The 26,366-nt window shown below is 38.8% G+C and overlaps 1 protein-coding gene across 4 annotated transcripts in view; it reads right to left on the bottom strand.

The window, feature by feature from the left end:
• LOC127852833 (neurogenic locus notch homolog protein 1-like) overlaps nucleotides 1–21,478 on the bottom strand; it is a 49,410-nt gene extending 27,932 nt beyond the window's left edge. For all 4 annotated transcript variants that reach the window (XM_052386835.1, XM_052386837.1, XM_052386836.1 and 1 more), the window contains exons 1-14: nucleotides 21,169–21,478; nucleotides 19,203–19,352; nucleotides 16,500–16,617; nucleotides 15,841–15,968; nucleotides 14,316–14,438; nucleotides 13,940–14,074; nucleotides 11,343–11,471; nucleotides 10,865–11,089; nucleotides 10,419–10,547; nucleotides 9,978–10,115; nucleotides 8,732–8,854; nucleotides 6,657–6,779; nucleotides 6,399–6,515; nucleotides 4,245–4,373 (exon numbers count right to left, since the gene is read on the bottom strand). In XM_052386835.1, coding sequence (XP_052242795.1) covers nucleotides 4,245–4,373; nucleotides 6,399–6,515; nucleotides 6,657–6,779; nucleotides 8,732–8,854; nucleotides 9,978–10,115; nucleotides 10,419–10,547; nucleotides 10,865–11,089; nucleotides 11,343–11,471; nucleotides 13,940–14,074; nucleotides 14,316–14,438; nucleotides 15,841–15,968; nucleotides 16,500–16,617; nucleotides 19,203–19,352; nucleotides 21,169–21,214 — 1,813 coding nt within the window. In that variant the 5' untranslated portion in view covers nucleotides 21,215–21,478. The remainder of the gene's footprint in view (nucleotides 1–4,244; nucleotides 4,374–6,398; nucleotides 6,516–6,656; nucleotides 6,780–8,731; nucleotides 8,855–9,977; nucleotides 10,116–10,418; nucleotides 10,548–10,864; nucleotides 11,090–11,342; nucleotides 11,472–13,939; nucleotides 14,075–14,315; nucleotides 14,439–15,840; nucleotides 15,969–16,499; nucleotides 16,618–19,202; nucleotides 19,353–21,168) is intronic.
• Nucleotides 21,479–26,366: the final 4,888 nt, after the last annotated feature.

Below are 26,366 nucleotides of genomic sequence, written 5' to 3'. Positions count from 1 at the left end.
AAAGCAGAAAACCTCCATTTATTACAAATGGTTATAAATTAGTGTTAATTTGCAATAAAACATTAAATGTTTATTATTGTGCATATAAGAAAAGAAATTATTTACAAAAATCTCTATTAACAAACATGTACAATCTTACAGCGCACACAGTTACAGATTAATATCAAATACGAAACTTCACTTTATTCAGTTATTGTGTTACTAAAGCTGCTACAAAAACAAATATTGCCACGTACCATGGGGTAAGATCTAGAGCAAAATACCACTTTGATGCAAAAAAAGAATTTACCTGAATAATCTAATCACATATAGGTAGTTGTATAGCTGCAGGACTAAAAATATCTTGATTGAAGATCTATTTGCTCTATCAAAAGGACAATATCATTGTCTCACGTGCCTTACGCCATAATAATCTAATAAATAGTTGAATGTTTTCCTTCATTAAACATATTATAGCGCCCAAAGATCTGCGCGCTACATTCCAGGAGGTATCAACGCGTTTAGAATCAAACAAGTTGATAAAATTTATATACCTGTATGATACTCGTTGTCTATGTAATGTTATATATCTATTTAAACGAGAACACTTCCGTTTGGAGGCATCAACCACTTAAACCAACACAGGTATGAAATTGTAGCACAATCTCAATAGACTTTCGAGTGTTCAAAAGCCTTATTGGAAAACTACCTAAGAGCATAGCTTTTCGAAAACGCGATATTTTGGGGTTTTTAAAAAAGCGTTTGGTTGTTTAATGAATAAATTGTGTTCGTGATTATTCTGTTACCGTATTATTTCATTTCATGCTGACAGAAAAATGCACCCAGAAAGGGGCAATAAACCCAAGCCTGTATTTCAAGATATAATCATGAATTTGTGTTACTTTGATAGTCTAAGTTGATGTCGTTGGTACTGTAGTAGAAGAAATAGTAGTCATATATAGTATAAATAGTGGTGGTTGAGTACATACAAAAGGAATTGAATGTTTACACGGACAGTTGGTATTAATTTAACCAGTTCCTCTTTTCTACAAATTATAATTATTTTTTTTAATACAATTTCGCTGAAAAGTTCACAATTGTTCACATGTTGTTGTTTTTCAGGATTGTTATACAATGTACTTTAACCAAACTGGTGTGTGTGTATTTCGCTCATTTGTATAACTACCGAGTCAACAAACAGTTTCAATTGTTCGTTCCCATGGATAGATTGGATGATTCAATCGGTACTTAGGTAAGGATAATAAAATTCTTGTAAAAACAAAAATTAAGAAATATGTCGGAAAAGCTGATGGGTATGGAAGAAGAAAAAATGTATTTAAATACTCTAGAAGATCAGTTTATTTCATTAAAAATGAATGTTTGATGGCGCAAATAAATGAGCCTTGTTCTGATAAAACTGGGCTCAATGCATGTGCGCTAAGTGTCATCCCAGATTAGCCTGTGCAGTCCGCTCAGGCTAATCAGGGACGACACTTTCTGCCAAAACTTGATTTTGGGTAAGGAGGGACTTCATTGAAACTAAAAATTTCATAAAAGCGGAAAGGGTTGTCCCTGATTAGCCTGTGCGGACTGCACAGGCTAATCTGGGACGACACTTTACGCACAAGCATTTAGTCCAGTTTTCTCATAACGCGACTCAAATAACTGAAACTGTTTTTTGTGCACGCTATGATGACACATTGCAAACATAAGTTGTTCGCATGACATATAGTAACATTAATCGCTCCTTTTTTCTAAGATATACTTAACAGCATCGTCGGTTACCCACGACTAATTCATTCCGTTACTCTCCAGCATTAGAGATGGTGCTGGAGAGTAACGGAATGAATTAGTCGTGGGTAACCGACGATGACTTAACAGTCAATTAGATGCAATGTTCACTTTTAGACATGTACATATTACGCAAAATCTGATATTTTTTGTGATGTTTATCTGTTTAAGTGCGTGTAGTTTGTGTTATGTATCATATTATCTGCATTGTCACATTAGTTTCTGGTCAAGAAATATATTATCTGACAGTACAATTCAAACTGAAGAGCATATTACATATGGACAATGTTTTTCTTTATTTCCTTTATACTGACATGTATTACATCAGCGGAATTCCAATGTCCCTTTTTTGGCTGGGGGAAATACATATGAACAACGCATAGATATGTGTGACATACTTATATTGCAATCTAAATGTTAAATGATGTCACTCCATTATAATGTATGGCCTGAAATATCAATTATTCGGTTCGATTATCGTAATAAGTGTTTGTTGAAATTGCATTAAATTTCACTAAGTTTTACTCTAAACAAAGAAAAAACATAGAGCGATATCGGTAACAAAGTACCCACATAACTGGTCATCGTATGCCAAAAACATTTATAAGAGGCCATTTAAAATGAATACTTTCTCTTGTCAGTATAACTGTTCCTGTTGTAACGAAATATACCGGAGCATTAAATTGACTAACGAATACCAATGATTAATTTCAAGTACTTGACCCTTTCAGTGCGGGAACCGAATTTTGAAGGCCTTTGCAAACAGTTTGGATCCAGATGAGACGCCACAGAACGTGGCGTCTCATCAGGATCCAAACTGTTTGCAATTCTGATAATATTCTTTGAAAAAAAATCGAAGAAAATGCTAATTTTAGAAATTCAGCAGACGACATTTTAGCAGACGACAAATTTCCCAGCATGCAAAGGGTTAAAGTAATAAACAATGAACGGCGATACTGAATATATCAATCAAACGTGATAAGTATCGGAACACCGTTCTTCTCCAGCATACTTAGGCCAAATATATAGCTTTGAGTACAACATTTTTTTTTATTTCATGTCTACTTCTACTTCAATAACACACTTGGTATCATGCTGTCCGACCTTCCCTGCCATAGCTTTTTATTAGTGATTTTTTTCTCTGGCCAGCCTATGTCAACATATAAAGGTATATTGTGTTAATAAAAATGGCGTTACCACAATTAATATTTTATACAACAAACCATTGAAGGAAAATGTAACACTTGTAAAATAAATGTAAACCAAATTCCGCCAGCGTATTATACACAGTGTTGTGTCGCTTGAATTCGACTGACGAATCATTTGCGTTCGGTTTCGGTAGGTTAGGAGTGTGTTTTAGCGCAAACTACTTTGAATTTGAAACTCATTTGAAATCATCGCTATGGCGATTCAATCGTGTACTGGATATAAATCACCAGACATGACCAAACAGCAGGCTTCTTGAAACTCTCATTCCAATCCCGTTTCTATGGAAACATCTATAAGCATAGATTTTAAAATTAGATAGTACTATTTAATGGTGTTAATATATTCAGTATGATGTCTGTAAAAGCAGGCCACGCTATAACTAGAGTTAAGAAAGCATATTGCTAGCATGCAATACACAACACACATGTTTAACAAATAAGTGGTTTAATGTGCCGACATTAAAAACATAAAAATATTTGTTGCGTGCTGATTAAACGTTATTTAAGTTAAAGAACAATTAAGCAGGTCATACAACAATACAGCTGGAATTTTACCACCAACTATCACTGGTGATTTTCAGCAGTAAACACCCCACTCAAAAACATCAACCATCAGATTGCATCGATACCTTGGACACATTCGCCTTTGACTTCAGAGAAACCTTCTTTGCATTTGCAAGTGTTGTCAACACAAACAGTATGCATAACAACACACACCGTGGTATTGAAACAATGGCCGTGCAAATGACTGTCTAAAACATGGACAAAGATACGTGCATACATGTACGAGAGCAAAGAGCACGGAAGGATATAAGCAATATAACCTAACCTAACTATTCATATATAGGTGAAAGGAACTACATAGTCGTCGGTATTATCAAATTTATTGGGAACCAACGTCAATTGTATAGTAGTAAAAAAGTATAAAAAAGTATTCTGGAAATTTAATGAGCATATATAATACAATAATTAATTCAGAACAGTTATTAAAACTGACCACCGATAATTATTGTCTTGTTAGTACATGTAATACACGGCGACTAAAGGACCTATACATAAATAAGAAGCTACCAGGAAAAAGAACATAATATTTTTAATTGTCAATGGAACATTTGAAATAATTATAAAGTGTTAAGGGGTATAAATTTGCATTATTAAATAATTCAAATTATATTATCAGGATATGAACTAAAACGGCTGCACACATTTAAGAGACGTTAACATGAACCTACACGCTATTAAGTTCAGTGAGAAGCGTACATTTACCTTTATAACACTTATTTTCAAATTCTGAGTACATGGTTTCACACTGGCATGTATGCGTGTCGGTGCTGCAGGTCGTGTTGGCGTCCACACAAGGCAGCGAGGAGTTGCACCTCCCGCCCAGGCCGCCATCTGAAGCAATACACGCAACTCTTGTTCAATGAGTTATTTGTTGGCAGAAAAAAAACATCATTTGATGTTATAAAGCCAAGTCAAGGGTTATATATTTGTGTACATATGCTCTATGAATGATTTTTCTTAAAACCCTATAACATATATGTTACGCGTGAATAAGGAATAAGCAACAGTTCATTATTCGAATAAGGAATAAGGAACTAGGAAAAAGGAACCAACTTACTATCCATTTCAAATTCCCGTCTACGTTATAATGTGTGTATTGCTTTGAATATTCTTGGTTGCTCAGACCGCTAGTACTTGTGGTACCTGGTCGACCCTGCTCAGATCGTTAATACTTGTTGTACCTGGCCGACACTGCTCAGACCGTTACCACTTGTGGTACCTGGGCGACAATGCTCAGACCGTTACGACTTGTTGTACCTGGCCGACACTGCTCAGGCCGTTACTTCTTGTGGTACCTGGCCGACACTGCTCAGACTGTTACTACTTGTGGTACATGGACGACACTGCTAAGACCGTTACTACTTGTGGTACATGGACGACACTGCTCAGACCTGTTACCACTTGTGGTACATGGCCGACACTGCTCAGACCGTTACCACTTGTGGTACATAGACGACACTGCTCAGACCGTTACAACGTATGGTACCTGGACAACACTGCTCAGACTGTTACTACTTGTGGTACCTGGTCGACACTGCTCAGACCGTTACTACTTGTGGTAACTGGCTGACACTGCTCAGACCGTTACTACTTGTGGTACCTGGACGACACTGCTCAGACCGTTAGTACTTGTGGTACCTGGCAGTCAAGTGGCCTGTATCTACTAGGTTTCTCAGACCGTTACTACTTGTGGTACCTGGCCGACCCTGCTCAGACCACTTCTACTTGTTGCACCTGACCGACACTGCTCAGACCATTACCACTTGTGGTACCTGGACGACACTGCTCAGACCATTACTACTTGTGGTTCCTGGACGACACTGCTCAGACCGTTACTACTTGTGGTACCTGACCGACACTGCTCAGACATTTACTACTTGTGGTACCTGGTCGACACTGCACAGACCGTTAGTACTTGCGGTACCTGTCCGACACTGCTCAGACCGTTACTACTTGTGGCACCTGTCCGACACTGCTCAGACCGTTACTACTGGTGGTACCTGGTCGGCAATGCTCAGACCGTTATTACCTGTGGTACCTGGTCGACACTGATCAAACGTTTACTACTTGTGGTACCTGGCCGACACTTCTCAGACCGTTACTACTTGTGGTACCTGGCCGACACTTCTCAGACCGTTACTACTTGTGGTACCTGGCCGACACTGCTCAGGCCGTCACTACTTGTGGTACCTGGCCGGCATTGCTTGTACCTGGCAGACACTGCTCAGACCGTTACTACTTGTGGTACCTGCCAGATACTGCTCAGACCGTTACTGCTTGTGGTACCTGGCCGACACTGCTTAGACCGTTACTACTTATGGTACCTGACCGACACTGCTCATCCCGTTACTACTTGTGGTACCTGGCCGACACTGCTCAGACCGTTACTACTTGTGGTACCTGACCGACACTGCTCTGACCGTTACTACTTGTGGTTCCTGGCCGACACTGCTCAGACCGTTACTACCTGTGGTACCTGGCCGACACTGCTCAGACCGTTACTACTTGTGGTACCTGGCCGACACTGCTCAGACCGTTACTACTTGTGGTACCTGGCCGATACTGCTCAGACCGTTACTACTTGTGGTACCTGGCCGACACTGCTCAGACCGTTACTACTTGTGGTATCTAGTCGACACTGCTCAGGCCGTTACTACTTGTGGTACCTGGAAAACACTGTTCAGGCCGTTACTACTTGTGGTACCTGGCCGACACTGGTCAGACCGTTACTACTTGTGGTATCTGGTCGACATTGCTCAGGCCGTTACTACTTGTAGTACCTGGACGACACTGCTCAGACCGTTACTACTTGTGGTACCTGGACAACACTGCTCAGGCCGTTACTACTTGTGGTACCTGGCCGACACAAGGCCTGTATGTAGCTGTGTTCCGGCGCACAGAGGCAATGTCCGTCCGTGCAGATCATCTGGAAGGCGGGACAATCTGCAGTCACCGTGCACGACTTGTTGTAGTCTGGCAAAACAAAAACACCGTGGCAATCATTCACACCAAATATAAGTGATATTCAAGTGCTATACTACGAAAATGAACTGAATTAGTCGCGTAAAACGATAACGTTTTACTTGGAAATCAATGCATTGCCAATGATGATACCTGAGGCGCAATGGCTGTCTCTATACGTGTACCCTGGGGTACATACACAGCGTCCTTCCTTGCAAACAATGTTGTCACCCTTACACGTCGTGTTCGCGTCGCAGCTCATGTTATAGTCGTTGTCTGGTAAAATAAAGAATGGGAAATAGAAGCGAATTGAAAAGCATACATGTATACTCATACAATATCGGGCGGAAATAAAATGGCAGAAGAACGATTAACTGACACAGATCATTTGTGCCTTGTTCTGTGAAAATTGGGCAAAATGCATGTGCATAAATAGTCGTCCCAGATTAGCCTTAAATGGGATTTTTGCTAAGAAAAGACTTCATTTAAACGAAAAAAGTCATAAAGACGGAGTGTCGAGCCTGATTAGCCTGTGCGGACTGCATAGGCTAATCTGGGACGACACTTTACGCACATGCATTATGCCCAGTTTTCTCAGAACGCGACACATTTATTCTCAACAAATTTCTCAATATTTTTAGTAGGGATGGCATCGAATTCCTATATCGGTATTCGAATATTCGCAAATCTATTCAATCGAATATTCGAATATTCGCATAAAATGGCTGGCTCGATATAACTTCTTTTACTCAGTTTCGTATCCAGTTGCGATATTTAATATAAATTGACACAGAAATACAATTGAATATACAATTGTTGTGATGAGAAATGGAAAGAAAATGTAGCTTTATTGTAAAAACAAACTTTGATAAAGCCTATTGAAGCGAAATATATCAGAAAAGAGTGAAACTTGTTCTGTGTTAACTTCCATTGCTTTGTAAGTTATATCTGTATGCTGAATACGATGCTGTTTGCTAAAATTGCTATCAAATAATTGTATCGCTGTCGGCTAATACTATGACCGATTCTGTAATCGGGCACAAATAGAAGAGAAAATATCATGTTATATCATTTTATTTTTATTTGAAATGTTTAAGTAACGATTGCGTGTACATTTTTATAAAGAAACATATCATAAGGCATGCAAAGTACACCAAATATTCAAGAACAAATATAAGGAAAAACATCATGTCATATAATTTTATTTTGCTTTATTACGTACTTTTATGCAAGAACGACACACTTTTGTCATTTTTTGCGCTGAACGATTAATGCACTTTCTTTGCAAAATCAACAAGCACAATACTAACACAAAGTCGTATTTATCCGAACGAGAATAATGTCATATGTCGTTGCCTAGCCGCCCGATGCCGGTTAGAAACCAAGAAGCCCGTAGTAGGTTACGTAAAGCGTGCCTCGATGTAGCATTCTAACACAGCACGTGCCAAATTTCATATAAACAGAGAAGAAATCGTCAATGGGTTATTCTGGAATAATTATGGGCGGAGCTTATACATTGAAAGCACGCGCTGTAACAAAACATGCCGATACATTTTCCACCAGCGTAATAATCCGGTATTTTATGAATGAAAGTCGGAGATCTGATCGACAGATCAGGTGAAATATAAATTATGCGCAAAATGAGTAATATGCTCATTTTAATGGCTGTTCATACTGTGATCACAGAAACTTAATTATTATTCGCCAGTCAAATGAAGCCGGTAATTGGCACCCCATTGACAAACAACAGTTCGGGGACTTTCTTAGAGTGTGTATATTGCATTGCGCAATCAACGCTGATACGGGCCGCGTTATCAGTTTGACCAGGTATGTGTATTAGCATACTAATACACATACCTGGTTTGACACGGAGAACGTCACATCAGACATGTTAATATCAAGTGATTTCAGTAGCCAATTAGTAAGCGGCTCGCAGGTCATTACAAACTAAGGCAGTTACGTTTGAAAAAAAAATGCGAATATGCGAATATCAATTATGTCATTCGAATACTGACCATTCAATCGAATATTCGAATAATTTTGCCATCCCTAATTTTTAGTTAAAACTTTGCTGAACTGAACCCGTCAAGCCGTGTGCTATACAGTACATGTTTCTACCTGACAGACATTACCCTCGTGTGTAGATGAAGTGGTGTGCTATACATGTTTCTACCTGACAGACATTGCCCTCGTGTGTAGATGAAATGGTGTGCTAAACATGTGACTACCTGACAGACATTGCCCGCGTGTGTAGATGAAGTGCTGCCTGCAATCACAGCGGCCCTCTTCACATACCATATTGTCCATCTGACAGTCTGTGGTCGAGTTACAGCGCGTCTTGTAAGAGTTCTCTGTTGCAAATGGAACATATCGATTTATACTTTTTAATACAACTGAATTCTTAACCTCGATTTCAGGTAAATCGGTATCTGTTTAACTATGTCAAGATCGAATAAATGCCATACATTCTTTCTTCTTTATAATAATTATATCTATAAATACGATGTCCACGATAATGAAATACAAAGTCTCTTTAACGTTAAGACGATTTTCACAATCAGAAATCATGTGCAAACATCAAGTACATTATGGATCGATGTTTTTTCGTATACGGGCTTACACTATTGAAGTGACATAAACAGAGCGTTAGTTTAAACCTATTTATTTTAGGTCGATTGCATAGAAAGTAATTCCTACTTATTTGAAATGCTCTCGAGTCCGTTTCCTGGGTCTAGAACCAGTACTTGGTGTCTATATGGGAGATCGAAAGAACGCTCCCACAGCGTTAGGCTCAAACGCACGTATTCGGATTAATCGAACTTCCTTGTCGTATGAACTATCAAAGGGACGTGTTCACAAATTGTTGAAATGACCATTCTTGAACTTTTTTGAACATATTAAAGAAATTAAAACACACCATGCACCATGGAGCGAAATAACACCAATGACGTAGACTCATACCAAAAAGTGCAATTTCTTTAAAGATTAACCATCCTTTGAAATTATCAACATTTAAAAGCTTTACAAACGCGAAACGAATGAATAAAGTGTTGTGTCTATGTTATATTTGTGACAACACAATGATCGTAAATGTAGAGTCTACAATAACATTTATATCGAAAAAAGCGAAATGTGGAGTGGTTATCGCGATACCTTTTTAAAACCATAGATCACTGTCTCGAGCGCGGATTGGGTAAAATTTTGTTCATGAAATTCTATCGATGAAACTATAATTGCGTTCTTTCTTTCTGCTTTTTACATTTATCAATTTAATTAAGAACTTAAAAGGGCCAAACTACCCGAACAAATTCTTTTAAATCATCGATCCGACCCAATGGTATAAAAGGCACACATGAAAAGTCGGTATCCAATTGAATTTGATTCAATTATTACTATAGTTTGTTTCGACGTTTAATTTGCTTTCAGTGAGTCGTATGCCTGATTGAGGTTTGAAGTTGATTGAGCACCCTGTACCTGCATCACATATGCCATTGTTCTGTGCGATGAAGGCGTCCCCACAGACACACTTCCGGGAGCCGTGGTCACAGAGAGTGCCGTTCAGGTAGCAGGCTGTCTCCGACTCCAGCTCACACTTCCCGTTAGGAAACCCGTCTTAAAAATAACATGTAACAAGGTCAAACCTTTTTTGCAATGGTCAAATTCGATTAATGTATACGATTGCAACGAAACGTTGTGGATTGGTAAACATGGAAGTGTTACCCCATGAAAAGCAACCATTGCGGGTGTTTTCTCAGTACAAGTACAAGGTGTCCAAGAAACAAGTACTAGCTAAGTTATAGCCAAACATGAAAGGATAGTGCACAAACTCGCTTAGCAAACTAGAAAAGTACAACCCAGAGACGCTCACCAACAGGTACCAAACGGTGCGGCCAGGCGCCAAAGCACAATACCTACCTTGCCAGCAGTTGTCGAAGTAGTGCAGGGCTGTGTATCCCTCCACACAATGACACCGGGCTTTGTCGCAGCTGGCCGCGGGATCCGAGCAGTCGCCCGTCGTGTTGCAAATACCGAAGTTTTGGCCTTCTGCAAATTTTAACAATGCTTTCAGTAAATGCGTTTTAGTGATATAACAAGTTTACCGTAACAGTCACTATATATTTATGTGTGATTCACTCAAATGTACATATGGTAAAATATGCTTATCGTATTCAAAACGAAAGCAGACAACTGTAATTCGCGTATGATAGCGTATTGATAAGTAGGTAGCAACTACAAGTACTATTATGTGCGCATACCTGGATTATTTAAAGAATGTCTATTTAAGGTGATAGGCATGTTAACAGCATAAATGGACGTTACTGAATGTGTTCATGTTAGTCACTGATATCCGGCCCACATACTAGCCAGGCAGTGATAGTCCACTATCATGAAGGTGCTGGAGGCCGGGTAGAGGCTCGAGTTACTGCCACACTGCAGTTGCTGGCGCACGACAGGCTTCGTGCATGCCTGGAGTCCGCTACAATTGTGGAAACTGTACACGGTCTCTCCGGTGTAGTCGTTCACGCAGTCGTTGAACACGTCACTCGTGCAGCACTCTGTGCTATTAGCGTTGAGCTCGGGGCAGTCTATAGGAGTTTTGCATGGGTCTGATAAGTTATCTAGTAATATGTACTCAAAAAACAATTGACATTAACTAAGTCTGAAAATATCAAAGACCAAATGTTATTAACTGGAGGTCAATATGACAGTTTTGAATAAAGATTTATAGTACAAAGACATTTTATCATGATTTTTCCGATTCTTTATAATACTGCAAATTAACGCAGGTCAACCTAAGATAGGCAGTAATGTTGACATGTTCATAAATTGACGTCTTACTAGCAATTAAAGGTTTGGCTGCAACTCTCAGCCTGTCTATGACTATGTAGCCGGTGGTACAATTGAGATGAATGTGGTTTTCAGCCAGTGCCCCATAGCATGCTTCATCTCGGTATAACGCTTCCGAGCCTGAAACACACGCTCTAATTGGTAATGCAAATGCGATAATGGGGAAGCGGACAGCGACAACGAGCGAGGTTTAATGGGGAAGCGGACAACGACAACGAGCGAGGTTTAATGGGGAAGCGGACAACGACAACGAGCGAGGTTTAATGGGGAAGCGGACAACGACAACGAGCGAGGCCTGGTATAGGGGAGATAACCCGGAGTTATGGTTAGGTTAGGGTTAGGGGTCGAGTTAAGGCTAACCCTAACCCAAATCAGACCCCTAAACCTTACCCTAACCCTCTAACCCCCGCCCCCCCCCCCCCATTACGAAGACATACTGTGGATGCTAAGCGCAGTCTGTGTTTTCCATTAAGCTAACATCAATCTCCTCAGTCGCTGTGTGCTTCACGGTTGTCAGAGTGGGTGGAAGAGACGCGGCAATTAGAGCTAATGTCCCACCCTTGCGAACGTGCATTACTTGTAATCTGCGTACTCCGTCGTTTGTTTCGTGCATTTTTGGCAAAATTGAAACTCACATTTGTAAAATATGGTTGTGAAAAGTAGTTCTGACCAGGGAAGAGTACGGTGGCATTGAGGTGACATTCACTCCTCTTTTCTTTTTAAATGCACTCCTCTTTTTTCTATCTCGTGGCCACGAGTTAGCTAAGTCGAGATCTCTAGATAGCTATGTCGTGGCCACGAGATAAAAAAAAGAGGAGTGCACAACTAAATAAAAGAGGAGTGCAATTAAAAAAAGAGCGGTGCAGTTAATAAAGGAAGGGTGCATTAAACAAAAGAGGAGAGAATTTCGAGATCCCGACTTAGCTAAGTCGTGGCCACGAGTTAGTTAGCCAAACAAATACTATCTTGTTCCCTCAAATTAATCAGCCAATGAAAACGTCCCAAAAGCAATGCTCTGATAAAACATAACATACTACTATTAGTACTACTATTATTACTACTACTACTGTTGCAGTTGTTGTTGCTGCTGCTGATACTACTACTACTACTACTACTACTACTTTTACTACTACTACTACTACTACTACTACTACTACTACTACTACTTCTACTACTACTACTACTACTATTACTACTACTACTACTACTACTACTACTACTACTTCTACTTCTGCTACTATTACTACTACTACTACTACTACTACTACTACTACTACTATTACTACTACTACTACTACTACTACTACTACTACTACTACTACTACTACTACTTTTACTACTACTACTACTACAACTAATACGACTGCCACTTCGACGACGGACGACCAACGGACGACCGATGACCGACCGACGGACGATGGACGACGACCGACGGACGACCGAGGGACGACTGATGGACGACCAACAGACGACCGATGTTTGGACGAGGTACGACCGACGGACGACGCGGGATGGACGACCGACGGACGACCGACGGACCACGACCAGAGGACGACCGACGAACGACCGATGTTTGGACGAGGGACGACCAACGGACGACCGACGGACGTCGCCGAATGTACGACCGACGGACCACGACCGGAGGACGACCGATGTTTGGACGAGGGACGACCAACGGACGACCGACGGACGACGCCGGATGGACGACCAACAGACCAAGACCGAAGGACGACCGACGGACGAACGACCGACGGACGACCGACCGACCGACGACCGACCGACGACCGAACGACGACCGACGGACGACGACGACGACTACGACTACTACTACGACGAAGACTACTACTACTACTACTACTACTACTACTACTACTACTACTACTACTACTACTAGTAGTAGTAGTAGTAGTAATAGTAGTAGTAGTAACAGCAGTAACAACAACAACAGCAGCAGTAGTAGTCGCAGTAATTGTAGTACTACTAGTAGTATGAATTATGTTATATCAGACCCTTGCCTGCTTTTACCAGCTATATATATGCGTACAGAATATTTACACATGTTACGCAAAATTTGATTGGCTGACTAACTCGGGATCTCGAGATAGCGAAAATTCTCTCCTCTTTTGTTTAATGCACTCTGCATTTATTTACTGCACCGCTCTTTTTTTAATTGTACGCCGCTTTTATTTAGTTTTGCACTCCTCTTTTTTTTATCTCGTGACTACGACATAGCTAACTCGTGGCCACGAGATAGAAAAAAGAGGAGAGCAATTTTAATAAAGAGAAGTGAATGTCACCTCTATGCCATCGTAAAAGAGTGGCTTAGAAGGCTTGTAATCACCATTCCAGTCAAAAGTTGTTTACGCAACGTTTATAACGCCAACAGAACAAGGCAATATAAAATGGTTAAACATATCTTGAAAGTCTCCCAATGACAATTATGGGACACATCATCGTGTCTGAGTCACAAAAAATCACCCTGCTAGAAGAACCTCGTACACTTTGAAGAATTAATTTCGTGGGTTTTGTTAGTGCATAATATGAGACCGACATTAGTATACTTAATATTACAAATAATGCATATTTACTCATAATACAGGTGCTGTTTTGCTCTGCATATCCTATTTTACAAGCGCAATTACGTCCAAATGAGCACTCGCTATTGCTGTCCAGGCATCTAGGGCCGCTACCACCAATCAGACACACCCCGCCTACTTCCCCGTCTGAAATGTAATCAAAATGACCGGTCTAAATGCCATTATGTTCGTTTATTGTTAAGTTTATAATAAACAAAATTCTATTAAAAAAAAGGGCAAATGTTGTCAGAACAATTTTTGTATACAAGTATGTTAATGTATTATTCTCTTTAATTGTACGTATTGACTATTTAATGTTTGGATTTAGTGTATATGCATGAACAGTGAGTCGACTGTATTTTCTATGTGTGTGAGAGTCCGTACATACCTCGCCTGCACTCGCTTCCCACGTACGTGTACCCAGGCTCGCACCGACACACATGGGAGTGGCACTCCGGGTGGGCGTAGCGGCAGTCCGTGACGTCAGAGCAGCTCGAGTTGTACACGCCCTCTGACATATACAGAGCATCATAGCTGGTCATTTGTCACTTAATGTCGATGTTGCTTAATATGTCTTTTGAACTTAACGAAATAAAGAATGAGGAAACGGGGAAGCGGACAACGACAACGAGCGAGGCCTGGTATTGTAATGCGCATGGTGAGGTAAGAGGGTTAGGGTAAGGGTTAGGGTTAGGGTTAAGGCTAACCCAAATCCAAACCCGACCCCTTATCCTAACCCTAACCCGACCCCTAACCCTAACCCTAACCTAACCATAACCCAGGGTAATATCCCCTATACCAGGCCTCGCTCGTTGTCGTTGTCCACTCGCTTGTTGTCGTTGTCCGCTTCCCGATGAAACATCTGATATAAATCAAGATTCAAATAACCAGCGTCCGTTGTAAAGTACATTTATGTATTTTCAAGAAAAGTCAATACCCACACGTTTTCACTTAACAGGGTGCAGAATCAATGGGGGTTTCAGGGCTGGTCAGAATGTAAACACACCATTAAGAACTTTATTTTTGAAAATACCTAAAGTTATTGAAAAATATTTGATAAAAAATTTAGTGCATAAAATACAATATTTCTTACAGTTTGTGCCGATATCTTCAGGTATAAGAATAAATCATTGAATACATCAGATATCGGTGACAAAATTTCACGTTGCGTCAAGCAGAACAGTGTAGTACAAATATAATTTTTGAACACGAACACAGGCTTATTTAATAGATTAATCCTGGTGTATTTCACTTGACCATTAACAGCATTAAAATCTGTCTTATATGCCCGAGTTGAATATCTTAAGAAAAAATGTTTTAACACGTTATTTGAAAAAAGCACCACTTATCGGTGTGTGTATATCCATTAACGTTTAATTGAGAAAGTCATGTGAGCATGAACCCTGTTTAAGAAGGAGATAGGGAATACTTCACATGTACCGTAAATACTATTAGTTTTCGGACAATCTAAGTTTTTGGACAACTACATTTTAGAAAAATTAATTATTTTTCGCGACTCTTATGTTGAATGTATTTTAGAATGTACCACAAAAGACGGCTTAAACAGAAATTAAAAAAAAAATACAGTAATCAGCAGGAGTTTTTATGCTTCTAATATCCGTGGGTCTTTTATGTCATGCAATAACCAAGTTCCTGTTCAAAACAAGGAGAGAACATAAACCAGGACCAATGATGTCTTCGCATTGTAAGGCACTGTGACCGACACATTGCACATTTTGAATTGTGTATTAAATTCTTTAAAGTAAAGTTATTGTCTGTAATAAAATAAAGAGTACATGGTTGTAATGGTGGCATATTGCCCTATAACAATGTGCGAAAATTAATATTATGAAACAGATATTATTGCTGAACTGTTACGTCCGTGAGGCGCTATAACTATTGCCACGACTCACCAGTCTGGCAGTAGTACTCGAGGACCATGTAGTTGCTTACGGTGTGGGCGGGGAATGGGGCGGGGTCAGGGCAGGTCAACGTTTCCCACACCACGGGCTTGGAGCAAGAGACACGCCCATTGCAGTCTCTGCGATGAAAAACATAACATAGAATTCAGCGAAATCTGGAGCGCGTTCCAAATTTAATGCCTTTATCAGGAATGCAAATTATATTTAATATAGCTCGGTACATGAAGTCTCCAGCGGAGACTGATCTGAATAATTTTTCAATAATAGGAGGCAATTTTTACAAAGAAAGAGAAACAAAAACGATAGTTTGACGTGCGTTCGTTTAAAAGGTTAAAAGTGTTCGTTTACATATCTTACGTTGAAATTATACAGATCATTAAACTATGTATGCCTAGCGTTTTGAAAAGGCCTTGGCGTCTTATCTGGGTATGCGTTGTTTGCTTAAAAGAAGTTCTGTAAGAAATATTATAAATATAGAAATAAATATACTAGACATCCCTAATTTTGGAAATAAATTGATCCAATGTAGAATGATGGGAGAGTCCACTATGCTTAAATGGGTTAAACTACTACTGAAAGGTCTAAGATGCTTATATCACGTGTAAAAAGTATGAATACAAATCACACAGGTTTATCGAGGGGAGTCTCACCTGTAGAAGTCTAGATGCGAGTATCCGCGGTATGTGTTGACGCAGTCTGCCGTGGCGTTCAGCGTGCAGCACGTCTCCTGGTTGGCAGGCGTCAGGTTATGCTCGACCGCCGGGCAGCCTACAGGGAGAGATGGGAAAAACCTGTACGCAGGTAACAGAGTGAAGAAAATAATATGTTGGACCACTGGGCAACCTTCATGAAGAGAGTACAAGGTTTTAGATAGAGACTGTTTATACATGTCGTGTCTTTTTCTGTGCTTTTCTCTGTTTTAGCATGTACCTTCTTCACGGAAATGCAAAACAAGGAATTGATCACTACAAATACAAACGTTGTTTTCATTTACGTATGCGTACATGTTGCTGCTTAGCTACTGTTCATATAAAATGAACATGATGTGTACAATACAATAAATTGAACACATAAAAAAATACTAAAAATGGCGCGACAGAGGCCGACGCGTATCCCCACGCCGCATGTTTGACCCAGGGGGCACCCCAAGGTTGGTAATGGCGCCGTGTTGAGATTGACCGTATTGTCATAAGAGATGTTCAGTATCAATTGGAATTGATTCGGTTTAGAAATGAAGAAGTTAGTGTAAAATAACATTAAACAAGAGATATGTTTGTCAGAAAAAAAATGTCCCTTCCTGCGCCGCTTTGATTTATTTTAAAGAAAATATCATTTGGCAGGTTCATAACTTACCTCCCTTTAAAGCTTATTACTTCCCTTGGATTTGTTTTTTTTACCTTTGACCTTGAAGGATGACCTTTACCTTTCAACAGTCAAAATGTGCAGCTCCATGAGATACACATGCATGCCAAATATCAAGTTGCTATATTCAACATTGCAAAAATTATGGCCAATGTTAAAGTACAAAAAATAAAAATAAAATGAGTGAAAATCTCTGACCCGGCTCCACCCCAACCCCCAAAAGTTTTGACCCAGGGGTCAGATCAAAATTTCAAATAGTTCAGGGTCGCACATATGCTCATAGCTACCATGTGTGTAAGTTTCAAGGTTGTAGTGCTTTAAGTGTAGGAGGAGATAGTGACCAGGACGGGCGGACGGACGGCGGAGATAACCACAATATCCCCAAGCTTTTCATTGTGAAATGCTGATCGATCAACCAGACCAAGGCCTAATTCTTAGACGAGTTTTTAAAAGTATGGGGGAAAACACCTCCAACCTTCGTGAATGATGCATACAATCTATTACAGTTAAGAAACTATGAAATCCCCCTTTCCCAAAACAATGTATACCTTGCGATATCACGGGTATGTCAACTATCTACCATTAAATATATGAGCAAGCAAACAATCATACACGCATGATAACGAGTTTGTAAGTGGGAAAAATGTCGTAAAAACGAACTTATACAATCGGTTAAATAGTTTTATTCGTTTTTGAATTGAGTATAATCTACAATCAGTGTGCATGCTGAATACATTATATTCGCGTTAATGTTGAATATTGATGTTAAAAAATACAGCTGTAACCACATTCATTTAATTTTTATGAAAACGATTGAATACATATATATATATATATATATATATATATATATATATATATATATATATATATATATATATATATATATATATATATATATATATATATATATATATATATATATATATATATATATAAATATATATATATATATATCTTTTAACGGAATCTATTGCCAGTGTTATATTACCAAAGTTTAACTTTAAATACCATACACAACTTAATGATTTCACTATTGAATTAATATTTTTTTCAAATTGAACGAGTGATGCGAGCTTGAAAAATTTAACGTAATAAACAGTGAACGTTTAAAGGGGGCCTTTTTACGTTTTGGTAAATTGATGAAATTGAAAAAGTTGTTTCATATTCGCATATTTTTGTTTAGTTATGATATTTGTGAGGCAACCGTAATACTTAACATTTACCATGCTCTAAAATAGCCTTTATATGCATCTTTTGACGATTTAAAAACCTGAAAATTATAAAGCGTTGCAACGCGAAACGATTGAATAAATTGGAGAGTTCTGTTGTTGTCGTTATATTTTGTGAAACTACGAGGATCACTATGAAGTATAAAATACATATATGTCATCGTGAAAAGAAGGATGGCCGAGTGGTCTTGTGCGCAGATTTCTTACTCCAGGACTCTAGGGTTTAGTGGTTCGAGTCCTGCTGAGAGTTACTGTGTTTTCTTTTTTTAAATTGTATTCTTGATTTTTTAATGGGGCTTTTTAGGCCCAATGTTTACATTTATCGATATAAAGCATTTAATGACAAAATTCAAAACATGCCAAAATCTGTGAAAAAGGCCCCTTTAATATGTGTGCGTGCACTAGTGAAATCATGTTCATATTCAGTTAACAAACTTTATATCAAATTGTATTCATCTATTGCACATGCAATATTCGGTCGGCAACTCTGAAACTTAAATTATCGACCTTCCCGAGTGAACACAAGCATGTCGCATGCCTGGATATGGACTAGCACAGGCGTACATGACCGGTACAGATGAAGAAGTAGAGCTGTAGAGCGTTCAGTTACGGCGAACGCTCGCCAATGACCGTTCGTTTCCGATTCGGTCTTATTGAACGATTTGTTTCGCTAGCGTACTACCGGTACCTCCCGAGAGTGTTCGCTTCGGTTCACGAACGTTCGCTGTAACTGAACGCCCTACTGAACGTCCTCCCTACCTAGGACGGCGGGTTTGAGAGCGACACGTATGTTCTCTATGTAGATGAGCCCCTCAGTGCACGTGATGACTAGCTGATTGAGGCCCTGGCCCGAGGAGTCGCCATAACACGCGCTTGCAGCGTGAAGGACACTTCCGGCAGCCGTCTGGCCTGAAAATAAATAGATTATGTGATGGCACATAAATCATGGCTTTAAGATTCAGTGGCGAACGTAACAAACATTACGAACATTTCAATCTAAATGACATACTATCAAATGTGTCGCGTTCTGCGAAAACTGGGCATAGTGCAAGTGCGGAAAGTGTCGTCCAAGATTAGCCTGTGCAGTCCGCACAGGCTAATCAGGGACGACACTTTCCGCTTTTATGGTATTTTTTATTTCAAGGAAGTCCCTCCTTACCAAAAATCAAGTTTAGGCGGAAAGTGTCGTCCCTGATTAGCCTGTGCGGACTGCACAGGCTAATCTGGGACGACACTTTACGCACATGCATGAAGCTCAGTTTTCTAAAAACAAGGTTTAAATTAATGTAGCCGTTTGACATTCATCTATTTAACTATATTTACACGTGCAGTACTTTATTAGACATTTGTAAAATGGATTATGCTATATTGGTTGTCTATTCTGTTATATTGGAAGAGTATAATCCGTTACATTGGTAGAATATATTCCAAATCATTGGCAGAATCAATTGTTATACATCTGTAGGTCATATTGCTACATTGGTACAATATATTATGTCATTCCATGTATCTCTGATGAATTGTTTATGTGACAAATTTCCGCACAATAATGTTTACTTTAAAATGCCGAGGACACTAACGGCTGCAATGTGCATGCACCGAATGATTTGAAAGTAGGACTAAGTTAATGTTAATATACAATGGGCGTTTGGCAATCAAGTACACTCTGTGTGGCGGTGGCGGTGCACGTACTGCAAATATACGTGTTTTTGTCGCAATAAATAAATATGGATCTTGTTTCAATAAACGAAAGGCAGTCCTGTGAAGATTTCGTATTAATTGTACTTGTTTGACAAAACAAACTTAATGCCTCAATACACCATACATTATAATGAAGCGATTGCATAAATACAAGAATATTCAATATGCATTTCGAACTGCATTTAAATCACACACACAATTGAACGCATGTGTATTCAGACTGAAGCAGTTAATTGCAGGCCAAATAGTGTAAACATTCTCAATTACATTATCTTATATCGTACTAAACACGCACAAAACATAGAAATGAATTGCACTTAAATAAACGGTATCTATTCCAGACAGGCGTAAAATATATACATGTATTGTGTCAGGTAAGCCATTCTTGTCAAGTATAAACCCTCTCAGACCCTAAAACTAGTCGACGAGTTTGTCAGTTGTTTTGTCTGTTGTAATTCTTGATTGTATGTTTTTCTGTTATTATTGTTTAATTTGATGACATCTATGTTAAGAATATCGTAGAGTTATTTTCCGTGTCCATCCACTTTAAGGATAATACATTTAAATTTGACATTTACTTTAAAATATCAAAAACTTCCCGACACAAACAAATTCTTTACAAAATCTTCAATAAACCATACGAAATATTTAATAAAACAAAGTTTGTCAAACTGCAATTTAGCAAAAGTAAACTTAAACAATTCAACTATATATCGAATTTACGTTGTAACATAATTAAATATAAACATGGTATCGGATCATATTTCAAATTAAATTAACCTGTACAAATTGGGGTCTTTAGTTAAATTTAAAGTTCGTTATTATTCTGCGTATTTAAGTATAATTAACGCGCGCTTTTTAAGTCTGTTAATTTGTCATGTATGTGTTCTTTCAATCAGGAATATTTAAATATCATGTTTGAACCTATGTTCGATAATTTTAATACAAGTATTGGGTTACGTGTTGTATAAAGAAGGGTTACACGTTTTTAAACGTTTGTACATTTTATACAAATATATCTTACCGTGTGTTATTTGAAGTAATGTTCCAAGTGTAAATATCAAAAACATTATTTATTGTTTCATTTACTCCAAATCGAGGAGTATGTATTCAGTATATCTTATTAGTCCAGTAGTGTATTGAATGTCGGTGTCAATTATTCCCTAAAAAAAATATGCTAGTCTCATTTTACACAACCTATTTGTCTTTTGTTCATTAAACAACTTATATAAAACAACTCCTCGTCTAAACAATCTACGGCGATAATACAATTGGAACAAATCGATTATGATCGGTTTGTCATTGAACGAGGAAGAAACACCACGGTACCGACTGTGACGTGAATCAATAAAGAATATCTTTATTGACATGCTTTTCGGGGCTTTTATGCTCGGCTGTTAAGCAGTATTTGATTGGATTCAAATCATTTAAATGCATGCTCAATAAAACGCTTAAACAGATCGTGCAGCTGTCAAGAAGCTTAAATATCCACTTACTTACCGGTTGTGATATGTAATCGAACTACATCATTCGTCACATATAGAAGCACTGCTTCAACAACTCCTACTGCAACTGCTGCCTTCTACTATTACTACTACTACTACTACTACTACTACTACTACTACTACTACTACTACTACTACTACTACTACTACTACTACTACTACTACTACTACTACTACTACAACTACTACAATACTTCTACTACAATACTTCTACTACTACTACTACTACTATTACTACTACTACTACTACTACTACTACTACTACTACTACTACTACTACTACTACTACTACTACTACTACTACTACTACTACTACTACTACTACTGCTACTATTTCTACTACTACTTCTACTACAACTACTACTACTGCTACTACTACTTCTATTTCTACTACTACTTCTACTACTACTACTATTACTACTACTACTACTACTACGTCTACTACTACTACTACTACTACTACTACTACTACTACTACTACTACTACTACTACTACTACTACTTCTTCTACTATTACTACTACTACTACTACTACTACTACTACTACTACTACTACTACTACTACTACTACTACTACTACTACTACTACTACTACTACTACTACTTCTACTTCTACTACTACTACCACCACTACTACTACTACTACAACCACTACTACTACTACAACCACCACCACTTTTTCTTCTACTACTAATACTACTACTATCTTTCAACAAGCTCACAAATAAATTTATGTGATACTTATTTGTGCGTGACCTTTAGAACAAATGTAGTAACTTGCAATTTGCAGACATCATACTTGCAATTGACTTGCCTCAATAAAAGTATTTAATTTGTTCTGCCGCCTGATTTAATGTTGGCTTCATTCTTGTTTGCACGCAATGGCGGGATCCTTGGATATTTTTTATTATATGTACCCGATGTTTTCTAAAATTGGTCGAAACGTTTATTCTGCATGTGAGCTCGTATACAAATGGTTCCGCTTATATGCCTTCACTGAACGAAACTTCTAACCCGACTCATAGGCGGTTCCAAGGGGGGGGGGGGGGGCGGACGAGGCCAAAATCGCCAAAGTAAAGTCAATTCATTTGATGTTTCACACTAGATCTGAATCACCTATTTAAACAAATTTTTCTTCTTTTTGGAACACAACATTTCCCACTAATCACAGACAATCGCTAAATGTTTTAACTTTAGACACTCTGTCGCCTGGTTTTTCAAGTAGAACTTTGCAATTCTGATGTATCCCTCTTTTTGCGCATTGATTCTGTTTTCGCTTCATTTTCGAGAAGTGGCTGTCAAAGCCTTCAAAATCACTAAAATCGTGGATCTTCCGGGGAGCTTCCCCCCCCCCCCGGACCCCTAGCAACCACCAGCCTGCAACCACCAGGGGCCCTAGCGCCCCCTGGACCCCCAGCAAATCTTTCAATATACCGCCCCCCCCCCCCCTTACCAGAAATCCTGCCGGCCCTGCGACTAGCAAAAAGCGATGATCGTGGTTAAAGTCAAAATACTTCATATGCATATACAATTGTTACTTACCAAAACAAACATGACGAGACATTGTCAACATAATGACCATGTAAATCATTATGAACATTATGTTATAAAGCTTTACCATTAAAACAAAACAATATATTTTATTCTTGACTCAAATGCTTGGTGGATAAATTGTCCGAGATTTTTTAAAGTCATGCTTTTTTGTGTGGATAATAATAGTTTAAAGTTTTTCAAGGAAGGCCAACGTTGAAAGTATTTAGGTATATGTTTATTTCTTAGATCTCTTTTATAAGGACAAGCGTGTAAAACGTGATATTCGTTTTCAATGGCATTCGCACTTAAGACACGTCCTTCATTTATATGTATATTTCTAAATCAGCCTTCCTTAATTATTAGTTAAAGAACATTGACACACTATCTTTTTTATACGAACAACAACATCTAAATATTTCTTAAACTCTTAGTTGTCTTTAAATATGCGCTTACCTACAATCATAGGAAAACGGCCTATTTCACTGGAAAATGTGTAAACTGACATCTATTGAACGTTGTCAAACATAACCAAATATTGAATCAACTTTATAGTGCATATAATTATGGAAGTTATTGAAACTTTATATTTGCTTCACTAATATGATAAAGGAGCATGATATAAAGTTCAAGTTCATAAAGTATTTACTTTTTATACATTTCTTGAGCGTATTCAGGTGGCTTCTTAAAACTTACGGGACCTTATGTCTTATAAAAAATAACACCAATACATAAAATACAATTAAACACATACAACTTATGGAAGTAAATAAAATTTGCCTAGAGTGTTTTAATTTTGTCCGGACAATTATGACGATTTTTTTTTATCTTCGGATAAGAAGTGTTGTTCGGTGTATTCGACTTTCTAGTCGTTTGACTCATTCCAAAGTAGACAACTTGTATAGTGAACTTGTATGCCTCTCGGTCTTCTTCTGTCATCCATCGTTCGTTAAAACGTTCTAGCAAGACATCTCATGAACCGCTTGACAAAGGACTTAACGTTCTAAGTTGACAGCCTCAAATGTATATAACTATAGTATTCAAATAGTAATTGACAGTGTTTTATGTTGACATTTGTTGGTTCGTTACAAAGATTCGTCGAATTGTGCATACTTCACACTAAATCAAAAGTAGCCACGGTACGGTTGTCAGATGGTTTCAACAAGCTTAAATCTCTGAAATCGTAAGATTCAGAGAATATATCATTCGGTGTTTATCATACGGTTGTACTGGAATGTTCCACTAAAATGATGTGCACATTGTATTCCTGTGGTGGAAACTGAACATGCAGTAGGGTGACATGGTTCATATATATTTAGGATAGGAAACCGCAAAAGCCCCGAATTTAATATTCAGGGGAGAGCTCTACACCAATGTGGTCCTCTCGCTATGTTTATATTGAGCTCAAGTTGACATCAATAAGCATTGAGCAGTTATTAAAACCTGTAGTATTTATCTTATGTTGTAATTAAGTCTTTACGACGAGGAAGTGTTGAAGCTTAATAGCACGTTTATTGAACGCGGTGGCGGATAGATGGTTGTTTCTTTCTTAAAATGTATTCGATGACTAATGCGATTTATATTGTTTGTATTTGTTTTCCAAATGTTCGTTGCCGCCAATATCATGTGAATTCGATTGAATTGATGGGCTTAATGCATGTGCATAAATTATCATCCCAGATTAGCCTGTGCAGTCCGCACAGGCTTATCAGGGACGACACTTTCCGCCTAAACTTGATTTTTGGTTAGCAGGGACTTCCTTGAAACTAAAAATACCATAAAAGCGGAAAGAGTCGTCCCTGATTAGCCTGTGCGGACTGCACAGGCTAATCTGGGATGACACTTTACGCACATGCATTAAGCCCAGTTTTCTCAAAACGCGACTCATATGTTAAGACACTTGACTTTATAGTTGTTGGTGCCCTTGTAAGAATGGTCATTCTGTGATTCATAGTGTGATACTTAGCAGAAACACGTGGGGGTAAATGGTGTCTTGCTGAACTGTCCGTAATGGCTTCAGCTTTCTGATATAGGACCATATCAACTTCTCTTCGTCGACGTGTTAACAACCACATCTCCTTACATATGCAGTTACAAAACAGACTAAATACTTCGAGGCTTAAACAGTATAATAACGGAAAGGCACGTGTCGAAGGCCTTATTGCAGCCCAGTTTCATGCGGAAGGTGGTATTAATGTATCGAATCTGGTCTTTTGGAAAAGTTTCAAGGCAATTATAAAGTTGTTCAACGGACTTGAGTTTTTGGTTCTTAAGTCATGTTGAACAACATGTTGCGGTCAAGTTGACCAACGATTTGAAACGTGTCAATATATTCTTTAGTTGAAAGAATTACTTCTTATGTACTGGATGTCTCTGTGGTATTGTGGCCGTTCAAATGTGCAAGATGTTTTTGTGGCATCGGTTGCCGTCCTAATGTTCGGGATTTTATTGTGGCATTGGTGACGTCCTAATGTGCGGGATGTCTGTGTGGTATTTAGGGCTCGTCCTAATATGCGAAATGTCGTGTTTTTGGTCGCCCTAATTTTTACGGGATGTCTTAGTGGTATAGGTTGCGTCCTCATATGCGAGTTGCATTGTTGTTTTGGGATCGTCCTAATGTGAGGGATGTCGTGGTGATTTTTTGGACGCACTCATATACGGGATGTATTTGTGGTTTTGGTCGTCGTCCTTGGGTACGGGATGTCTTTGTAGTAGTAGGTCGTCCGAATTTGGAGTATGTATTTTGTGGTATCGTAATATGCGTGATGTCTTGGTGGTATTGGGCGTCGTCCTTATATGCGGGATATCTTGTTGGTATTGTGGGCCGTCCTTAGATGCAGAATGTTTTGGTTTTATTTTGGGACGTCTTAATGTTTGGGATATCTTTGTGATATTGGGGGACGTCCTTTTGTGCGGAATGTCGTTGCGGTACTGGGAGCGTTACCATGTGCGGGTCTCTTTGTTTTTTGGGGCCGTTCTTACGTGCGGAATGTATTGGTAGTATGAGGGCCGTCCTTATATGCGGAATGTCTTATAAGGTATTTAGGGGCCGTTCTAATGTGCGTGATGCCTTTGTGGTATTGGAAGCCGTCCTAACGTGCGGGGATGTATAGGTGGTAAAAGGGTCGCCCTAATGTGCGGAATGTCTTGGTGGTATTCGGGCCGTCCTAATGAGCAGAATATGTTG

This window comes from Dreissena polymorpha, chromosome 12 (genome assembly GCF_020536995.1).
Source record: "Dreissena polymorpha isolate Duluth1 chromosome 12, UMN_Dpol_1.0, whole genome shotgun sequence".
Classification (NCBI taxonomy): Eukaryota; Metazoa; Mollusca; class Bivalvia; order Myida; family Dreissenidae; genus Dreissena; species Dreissena polymorpha.
Note: the sequence above shows the minus strand (reverse complement) of the source record. Positions and strands in the feature narration are given on the sequence as shown.